Genomic DNA, 10,766 nt, shown 5'->3' on the forward strand with positions numbered 1-10,766 from the left:
GGGCGGGGAGGGGGAGGGGAGGAGAGAAAAAGGAAGGAAGAAAGGAGGAAAGGGGGAGGGGGAAAGAAAAGAACCAGCCATGTACACCAGAATAGGGAATGTTCTATATGCATATGTCATAGTGCTAAGAGGGTGACTGAGGGTCGCTGACAGCTCACAGTGTCGCAGACTGATAATCCCTGACAAAAGCAGTAGCACGCTGTTACTGGTGGCTCATCTTATACCCTGGCACGAGGGACCAACAGGCAAGGGTGAAGGTAAAGGGAGCAGTATGCAAGTTGAATGCTTGCTGCCTGCCAGGTCCTGTCCTAGGTGTATTGCATTCGTTACTATACACATGATTCTCACAGCAGACCTGTGAGTCAGGTCCTCGTGTGCAGGTGGGAAGGCTGGAGTGGAGCTACTAGCCACTGCCACAGCTAGAAAATGACAAAGCTAGAACCCATGCGTGCTTCTCTGCAATTCCATGGTCTGAGTTTTCTCCACTGAACCCACACAAGGCGGTTTCAGAGGACTGTGCCTCCTGAGCAGGTCAGCTCTCAGTTTCTCTTCTTCGAGTCCGTAATTGCTTGTATGACTGTTCAGGATGCAGAGATCTGGGACTCCAGTGAGTTCGAGGCTTTGGCGATGGCTGGCTTCAGACAGCCCTAGGGATCTCTTGGCCCAGGCCAATAGGTGGCAGTCTGACACCATCCACTGGATGCTTGGGCACAGCTGAGAAAGCCACCAGGTGCTCCTGTCCCCAAGATGGAGTTTGCCTCTCAAGCTTGTCACTACGCATGCACACTCCCTCTGGGGATGGAGATGGGGCAACGCCAGCCCTCGTCACTCAGCCTGTACCAGGCGTGTGCATTGGAAGAGCTGCTGGGCTATTTTGAAACTCTTGACTTACTCAGTACGTTGGAATGGGTGTCTTATTAGGCTAGAACCTGGGCCCTGCAGAAGAGGACCAAGCTACAGCCCTGCTGATTCCAGTGAGGCCTAGTGAGGAGCTCAGCTGCCTAGGAAGCCCTCCAGGGGAGAGGACTTTAGCTTGTGATTCATACAGCCCTGGGTCCTAGTCCCAAACCTACTGCTCACACCGAGTCGAGCCCTGTTGACAATCTGAATCCCAGTTTCCTCTTGGGTAAGATAGGAATTCATGAGACCATCTTTATAGGTTCCCTGGGAATTTAAAAAGAAAAGGTGAGCAAAAGGCCAAGTACATACCCATGCTCTACAGATGTTGGTAGGGAGGGAGGATGTGTCTGGGTAGTGTCAGGAGGGAAGGAGTGTTTTGGAATTAGTTTGGACTTCTGGGGAGGACAGATGGATGAACCGGGACCTCATTCTTCTGCTGGCTGACCTGGGTCAGTCATCACGTGGGTGGGCTAGGCAACCCCAGGCTTCTGAATTCCCCATCCCTGTATCTTCATCATGCCCGAGCCAGCACTTTCAGGGGTAGGAGGTAAACAGAGCTCTTCAGGCTGCCCTGGATAGAGTCAGCTGGGTGGGCACCAGGGCAGTGCTCCTCCATAGGGCCAGGACCCAGGAGGAGCCTCAGGCCTGAACAGGGGACAGGGCTGCCACCTTACCTTGTAGCTGTAGGGGCAGGCGCAGCGGTACTGCTCCACGGGGTCTGCAGTGCACGTCCCATTGTTCTTGCACGGACTCGAGAGGCAAGCATTGCACTTGGCCGCAATGTTGATGTCCACAGGACCTGGCAGCAGGGCCAGAGTGTCGATGGCAGGTTTCGGAGCAGGCTTTCGCACTGCCCGCCCCCTGCCCTGGCCCTCCCCATCCTCAAGCCCAGGGGGCAGCTGGCTCTCTTCGGCTAGCACATCCAATCTGGCTAGAGTCCCATTAATCCCACCATTGTCCAGCGAGTGAAAATCACAGTGGGGCATCATACAGAAGCACTTCTGCAGTCAAACCAATTACTGTAATTAGTATGATCCGATTTGGGTGCTAATCTGCAAACAATGTGCCATAATTAAAAACCCTCTGTGTATATCTTTTTATATTCCAGGAAGCTCCCGGCGCAGGCTCTAATTGGATCTTTTACTTTTTAGCCCTCAAACACCCTTTTGCATGAACAGTCAGTACCAGGCTGAGGAGGGATGCCTAGGACCTAGGGACACATAGAAGTCCTGTGTGTAAGCCCTAGAGGCAGGAGGCGGATGGCCTCAGAGGCCGTAGTGGCTGTGCTGACAATGTGCTCAGGGACATTTTATATCCCTGATAGTGTCAACCTTCTCTTGCTTTTTGCAGCCATAAGGGCTCAATGGAGTTTGTTGTCCCCATATAGAGCTTTGCAAAGAGACTGTGTCCTGATGTTACAGCCAACTTTGACCGCAAGCCCTGGATATACAGGTCCCACTTACTGTCAGAACTTTAACATGTTCCCACCAGGAACCTGATGTGACTGTCCCATGCTGCTCGATGGGACAATCATGCATGTACCACTGGTGGCTCAGAGCCACCTGGCAGTGAGACAGATGAAACTGTATCACCCTGTCAAGAAGGTGTTAAATCATCTTGGAGCTAACAGTCTTCAGCCTGGAGATAGGCTGGGATTAGCTCTGGTGAGTGACATTTTTGGAAGATGAGGAGAAGGTCCTGATGGAAAGCTTGTACTAGCAGGTTCAACCTGTCTTCACACGAGGATAGTAGCAAGGGCTTCTGTCCTGGCTTACCCAGGATAGGGTCCTGGGACACAGAGATTTCAGTGCTAAAACCAGGAAGATCCCTGACAAGCTCAGTCAAGTTGGTTATCTCACACCAGAACCAGACATGGTGACTTAAAAAAAAGTTGTCATATGCAAGCTGTACCCCAGACTAACTTAATCAAGACCTAGAGAGCAGGACCTAGGCTCCAGTAATTTTTAAAACTCCGCAGAAGATTGCAGCATGTGCAGCCCAGACCAAGAACCTTACTGTAGGGCTACTTGGGTCCTTTTAGTATCAGGTCTGGTATCTCAGACGCAGAAGGGAGAAAATTAAAATTAGCTTTAAATCAATGGGATGTGTTTGTGCTTTCAGCAGAAGTGTGGAGTACAGTGAAGTTTTGGAGGGCAAGTACTGTATATCTTCTATCAAAAATTAAGATTCTAATAGATGAGCAAAGAATATTAACAGACAAATGTGTAATGCAAGTGGAAATAACTTTGTACATAAAATTCAGGATCCCCAATAATTAAAGATAGACAAAAGGAGACACAGGGACCAGGGATATAGCTCAGCTGCACAGCACCTGCCTGGCAAGCATGAGGTCGTGAGTTCAATTCCCGGTCCAAAAAAAAAAAAAACAAACAAACAACAAAAAACCAAAAGGAGACCCAATTTCATAACCCACTGTGTGAGCTAAGACTACAAAATAAGATAAAATAATGAGAGCATCTAATAAAAGAAGCATTTAAGGAGTGCTTTTTGGAGCATTAATTGGCTATAGCACTTTTTGGAAATCAAGTGGACAATATATGTAAATATTATATATTTTGACTCAGTAATTTTTATTCTTTGAGTCTTTATGGACATCATTTCAAATACAGAAAGACTTTATGAATCCATGGTAAGGAAAAATTGAAATAGTTTAAGGATTTAAAAGTAGAAACTAGTTAGAGTAAGTTGGAAAGGAATATTATTACAGGTAGTGGTCAAGACCAAGCACTCTGGAATCAGAAAGTCCTGGAATCCTAACTAGGTGATTTTTAGAAGTCATTTAATATCCTTAAGCCTCAGTTTTCTCATTTTTAAATGTAAAGGTAATATTAGTATCTAAAGGCCAAGGATATAGCTCAGTGGCACAGTGCCTGCCTGGCAAGCACAGGGCCCTGAGTTCAATTTCTGGTACCAAAAAAAATTAGTATCTAAGCTTTAGAGGTATTAAAGAATTAAATAACTTGACACATGAAAAGGGAGAATTAGGTAAAAGAACACATTAAAAACTGCTTAACACCTCTATAATGAAAATTATAGAACACTGAAGAAGAAATTGAAGAATACATTAGAAAATGGAAGTCTTTCCCTTGTTTATAGATTGGCAGAACTAATATTGTTAAAATGGCTATATTACAAAAGCCAATGCAATTTCTATTAAAGTAGTAGCAATGTTCTTCACTGAGCTAGAAAAAAAATCCTAAAATGCATATGGAATCAGAAAAGAGCTAGAACAACCAAAGCAATCTTGGGGAAAAAGAGCAATGCTGAAGGCATCAGAATACCAGATTTTAAGCTATAGCACAAAACCATGGTAACAAAAATAACATAGTATTGATAAAAAAAATAGACATGGAGACCCACGGAATATCATAGAAAACATAGAAATAAACCCATGCACCTACAGCTGACTTTTGACAAAACATATAATAGAGAAAAGATAGCCTCTTTAACAAATGCTGCTGGGAAAACTGGATATCCTTATGCAGAAGACTGAAACTAGATCCTTATCCCTAACCCTGTACTAAAATCAAATCAAAATGGATGAAAGACTTAGATATGAAACCAGAAACTTTGAAACTGCTGGAAGATAACATAGGGGAAACACTTAAAGCTATAGGCATAAGTAAAGACTTCATGAATAGGACCCCACCGGCACAGGAAATAATATTAAGAATCAAGGGATGGATTACATCAAATTAAAAAGCTTCTGCACAGCAAAAGAAACAACAGAGTGAAGAGATGACCCACCAAATAGGAAAAATTCTCTGCTAGCTACTCTTCTGATGGAGGATTAACAACTACAGTATTAAAAAATAAAAAAAAATTAATCTCCAGAAAACAAATAACTCAATCAAAAAACTGGCAATTGACAAAGTAGACTTTTTTTTTTTTTTTAAAAAAGAAGAAGTATAAATGGCCAATAAGTACTGCATATGTAAACATGTTCAACATCATTAGCCATTAGGGAATGCAAATCAAAAACTACATTGAGATCCCGTTTCAGCCCAGCCAGAATGGCTGTCACCTAAAAATACAAAAAGCAATGAATGTTGGCAAGGATGTGAAGGTGGAGGTTGGTGGTGGGGGTAGTAGGGCGGGAGGTGGGACTCCTACAATGTTGCTGGGAATGTATACTAGTACAGCTGCCATGGAAATCAGTAGAGGTTCCTCAAAAACCTAAAAATAAAAATAGTATTTGATCCAGCATTACCACTCCAGGGTATATTCCAGAAAGAATTAGAGATGGCCTATTATAGTGACGCATTCATATCAATGTGTATAGCACCACAATTCACAATATTGAGGCTGTAAAAAGAGACTAGGTGCTTATCAATAGATGGATGGATAAAGAAAGTATGGCTTATACATACACATAGAATATTATTCAGCCATAAAGAATAAAGTCATGTCACTTGAAGGAAAGTAGATGGAATTCAAGAGCATCATGTTAAACAAAATAGGCCAGAGTCAGAGTTAAATATTACATATTTTCTCTATTATATGAGAAATCTAAAATATAAATAAATGAATAAAATAGGGATAATAGGAAACTAGAAGGTAGGCTCTTAGAAATCAAGGGTAGAAGAGATCTAAGAACAAAGGGTAAAGGGATTGTAAATGATCAAGATATGTCATATGCAGGTACTATTTCTCCAAAACAAACATCACTGTTCTGTATTACTAACATAATAGTACTAACATGTACTAATTAATAAAAACCTACTTAATATAGCACCTACCTGTTAAGGCTTGTATCTAGGTGTCCCCCTCAAAGCCCCACGCAATCATACATGGGGCTTTTGGGAGGTGGGTGGATCTAGGGTGTGTGATATTGGGGTTATGGATATGATGCTGGATTAAGGGTGTTACATTGGGATTAAGGGCTCCCCACCTTGAGTATGGGTAGCACAATTCAAAAGGCTAGTAGCTTGGATGGGGTAAGGGGAGACATAGGCTTTATGCTGCCCCTTCTGCTATTCTGCTTGCTGCTTGCTGCCTACTGCCTTCTGCCTGCCCTGCCACACCATAAACTATTTCTTCTCTGCAGTGTCCCTCTGCCATGTCACTCTGCCTTGCAGCCCACGAATTATGGACTGAAGCCTCTATAAACTGAGGTAAAATAAACCTCTTTCCTTTAACCTGTGGTATCTCAGCAATGAGAAAAGTAAATACGATACTACCACATAATAAGAACCTCAGTAGTTATAATAATGATGCAGCCAATACAAAGCATATGTACGAAAGTTTTCTGTAAATTGGGCATGGTGGTGCATGCCTGTAATCCCAGCACTCAGGAGGCTGAGGCAGGAGGATCGTTGTGGTTCAAGACCATCCTGGGCTACAAAGTGAGTTCAAGGCCTGCCTGAACTGCATAGCAAGACCCTGTCTCCAAAAAAAAAAAGAAAAAAAGTTTGCTGTAGTAAAATGGGAAAATCTAATAATGATGGGTAAAAATGCAGATTAAAGATGTTCTCAATTATGGAAAAATATGTACAGAAAGAAGTCACTGAGGAAGTATAGTTGGACCTCGGTATCCTGCATGCATAGATTCAACCAACACAGATGGAAAATACAATTGGAAAAACAATTTTTCCTATACTAAACATGTATATTCTTGTTTTGGGGGGTCAATATTCCTAAACAATACAATGCAACAACTTTTTTATATAGCATTTACATTGCATTAGGTATTATAAATAATCTAGAGAGGATTTCAAATATATAGCCAGGTCTACATGAGTCATATGCAAACACAACACCATTTTATATAAAAGATTCAAGTGTCTTCACATTTTGATATGTATCTGTGGGGGGCCCTTGTTCCAGTTCCCTGTGGATACTGAGGGATGACTATGTGAAAATGACAGCAGAGTCTAGGGGTGCAGCTCAGTGGTGTATGTGCTTAGCATGCTGCAGGCCCTAGGTTTAGTCTCCAGCACAAAAACCAACCAACCAACAAGTCAAACAAGTAAACAAGGCAGCAGAAGGCCGTGGGGGACAGAATGACAAAAAGTCTTTAGATAGGTTTCCATACTGATTTCAGTATTAGAGTCTCTCTGCGAGCCACGGGAGAGACAGGGTAATGGTTTTAGGAGTCACGTCTGTTGAGATGCTCAGGTCTGACAAGCTGGAGACAGAGCAGACACCACCAGGGCAGGGAAGAGGGTGGGTGTGCAGCACCTACCTTTGCACTGGAACCTGTGGGTGGGAGTGGTGAGCAGCAGTCTGTCGGCCATGGACTCAGGGCTACTGCAGCGGGCAATGCCAGGCTCCTTGTACCCTGCCTTCACCCACTCCGACAACCAACGCAGACTGCAGTCACAGTGGAGCGGGTTGGTTCCCAGTGCCCTAAGAGGCAGAACAAGAAGTTAGGGCCCACTTCCCAACCTGGCCCATGGGCCCCATCTCCTTGGTTCCTTGGAAAAGCAGAAGTTTTCAACTTTGGTTCGATTGAGAACGTCTGACATGGAGACCGGCATCACTGGAGCCAAGTCAGTGTCTTCAGAGTGTATTTCCAATCAGGTATTTCCAGTCAGGTTCTAACCCTCACCCAAGTCCCTCTCACTTCTCAGGTTTTGCTTACTACTCTCATCAAATTCTATCCTGAGCCTAATCCAATCCTGCTTTCTCCAAGAAGCTTTCTGGACCTATGGCCATCTCATTGTCCGGCTCGTGTGCCCGACTGGAGGGTCCAATGGAGGATATATCCTGCAGAGAAGGTTCTGACACTCAGAATTTATGAAGTAATTTCAGACCACTGAACTTGAAGATGCAGGTGAGGAAGGCACAGGAAATATAGATATCTATATAGATAGCTCTAAAAGCAATATCCGGGAAGAAAATTCTAGAACTTAAAATAAATCTTATGAATTACCACTTCTAGCTCTTGAATATCTTAAAATATATGCATATAGAACATAAATATCATAATATGTACAATATGAAAATAATTAAATACACATATAGAAGGAATAGAAACTCAAAAAATTTTTCCCCAACAGAGAAATGTAATCAAAATCTAAACACCAAACCTGGAACTCCCTGCTAGGGAAGAGAAGGCTATTCTGGGAGTTAGGGAACTTGAGCTCCAGTCTAAAGTCTCATTAGCTTCACAGGTGATTTTCAGCTAGTCAATTAATATCTATGGGCCTTGGTTTCCTTGTGTAAAATAAGCAGGGTACACTTGCTCCAGAATGCAGAATGGTTAAGAATATGTGCTATGGGGTTGGGAGGTGGGGGGGGGGACCTTGAGTTGACCTGTAGCTCTGCTACTTACTGGCTATGCAACTCAGGCAAATTCTTTAACTTTCTAAGTTTTACTTTCATCATGTATAAAGTGATAAAATGCCTTACTGCTGTAAGCAACAAATTTGATAATTTATCTGCATGTTTGGCACTTAGTGTTTTCTGGTAGTTCCTATTAAATATTTACAGTTTACAGAATTGCATCTCCTTTGAAGGCATCTGAGGCAGAGAACAAGACAAATGTGGGCAGTATAAATATATTGTCCTAAAATAAACGACAGCTGGTCTTCTGAATCTTCAGGTTCCACACCTGCAGTTCAACCAAATGTGGATGAGAAATAAGAGTCAAAAGCTGTGTTTGTACTAAACATGAATAGACCTGTTTTCTGGTCATTATTCTGTAACCAATACAGCACAACAAATATTTATATAGCATTTACATTGTACCAGGTACTGTAAGTAATCGAGAGATGATTTAAAGAATACAGGAGGGTGTGAGCAGGCTACATGGAAACACTGTGCCATTTAATAGAAAGGATTTGAATATCCTTGGATTTTGGCAGCCTGGAGTCTCCCAGACCAGTCTATGCAGATTTGCAGGAATGACCACCTATACATATGGAAAGAACAGACAGCAAACTGTTGCTGGCACTATCATAATTTTCTGTTTTGAGTGAATGCACACTGGGCAGAATTATGGCTACTTACAGGTGGGAAAGAGATGTCAGATCATTGAAGGAGCCTTCAGGAACGCTGGAAATGTCATTGCCATGAAGAGTTCTACGGCAGAAGGCACAGGTCAGAAGGTTGTATCCAGTCACAGTCTGAACCCAGAACACTCTCGTGGTCTCCCACCCTGGCCAGCCCCGCTGGCCTTCAGCAGTTCTCTAGGAGCAGCAGCTTCCACCTTGGCAGCAGGGGTGTGGGCTTTCCTCAGCCTGGCTCAGGAGCAGGGATGGAGGGCAGAGGGTTTGGGGAAGAAGAAGCTGCACTTTTATAGCTGACACACCTGGGATGGAATCAGAAGTCAGTCTGTTTTAGTGGTGGGATCTTTTTCTGGCCTCTATTTCTGTATCTGAAAAATGGAGAGGCAGATCTGCCCCCAGGAGTCCCTGAAGTTTCTGGAATATGATGTTTTTTTTCCGATGGTTAAGATCATAAGCTTGGGAGCCACATTGCTTGCATTCAGACTCTAACTGTACCACTTACCAGCTGTGCTTTACCTTCTCCAAGCCTCAGTTCCCTAGAATGCGCATGGTAAGATTCGCTACAGAAGGTTATACTAGACGTATTAATCCATGTGGACAAGAGGATGGCATTTTCTAAGTGCTAAATGATGAACCATTATTAACATTGGTGAAAGGATCTTGAAGAAAATTTGGTATAAATAAAGGAGTTCAAAAAACTTGTTTCCTTCAAACTCCCCTTAAGAAGTTCTAGGCAGATTGAGAAACACTATCAATCCCAGCTCAGGTGGTAGATGGAGGTGGCACCTAGGTCCTGGGGTATTCCCTGGAGCCAGACACTTATCTTTATGGGAAAAGACTTGGTATTGGCCATGCTCATACAGGAGTCTGGCACTAGTATGCGTCTAAGTGCATCTTCTGATAGTCAGTCCAAGGAGTCAGTCAAGGGTCTTTTAACCCCAGGGTGGAGGCAGCTAAGAGCAATTCTCACTTGCAAAGCAGCCTCGTCTGTGGAGCCTCTGACAATGCCTAGAGGATAGGTCTGTGTAAAAACAGAGTGAACATCACTCCGTGCTTAAGGAATGAGAGCCCATCTACAATTCAGGGATTATATCCTCCATTAAAGGATTAACCATCAACTGCGTAAAAAAATCCCCACGATGATGGCTCATTTTGGGTCTGGCCTATGAAATGCAAGGTGGGTGAGAGTCGCAGAAAGGCAGGATTCTTTAGTGACTGATGAGCACCATCAACTGTGCTGGTGATAAAGCCCCCTTAAGGGTAAGGACTAATAACTTTAGTGCAGGCAGGGAGCCCTAGGAAAACAAAGAGGCAATTAGCATTGACAGTGCAAGGATAAACAGGATGGTAACTAATGAACCAGCTCTTTTGTTTTCCTTTCAACTGAACTTAGCATGCCCCTCGGCTGAAACAGAGATGGGAACTTAATTACACCTAATAATAAAGTATGGGGGGCTCTCACACTGAGTGAGCACTGGTTCTAGAAAACATGCAGATTTTTAAGCCCCACTGCCAGTGATACTGATTCTGTGGGTATGGGTGGGATCTGAGATTCTGTGTTTTTGCCAAGTTCTAGGTGTGTTGATGCTGATGCTGCTTCAAGGGCCAAGGGCTTAGACTGTTCTCTCCTATTGCTTTCTGGCAAGGTCCTCATTTCCCTCCTCCTCCTATAGGATCTGTCTATCCACCTATCTACTGGACTGGTGGTCAGTCTGTCTGTCTGTGTATCTATCTATCTATCTATCTATCTATCTATCTATCTATCTATCCATCTATCCATCCATCCATCCATCCATCCATCCATCCATCCATCCATCCATCCATCCATCCATCCATCCATCTATTCATCCATCCATCCATCCATCCATCCATCCATCCATCCATCCATCCATC

General features: G+C 43.5%; 1 protein-coding gene across 3 annotated transcripts in view; it reads right to left on the reverse strand.

Moving 5' to 3' along the window:
• Slit3 (slit guidance ligand 3) overlaps positions 1-10,766 on the reverse strand; it is a gene marked incomplete at its 5' end in the record, with an annotated part of 603,472 nt that overhangs the window by 47,852 nt on the left and 544,854 nt on the right. For all 3 annotated transcript variants that reach the window (XM_005376304.2, XM_013509153.1, XM_013509145.1), the window contains 3 exon segments: positions 1,575-1,699; positions 7,106-7,269; positions 8,875-8,946. In XM_005376304.2, coding sequence (XP_005376361.1) covers positions 1,575-1,699; positions 7,106-7,269; positions 8,875-8,946 — 361 coding nt within the window.

Source organism: Chinchilla lanigera, unplaced genomic scaffold (assembly GCF_000276665.1).
Source record: "Chinchilla lanigera isolate Chin_1 unplaced genomic scaffold, ChiLan1.0 scaffold00007, whole genome shotgun sequence".
Taxonomy (NCBI): Eukaryota; Metazoa; Chordata; class Mammalia; order Rodentia; family Chinchillidae; genus Chinchilla; species Chinchilla lanigera.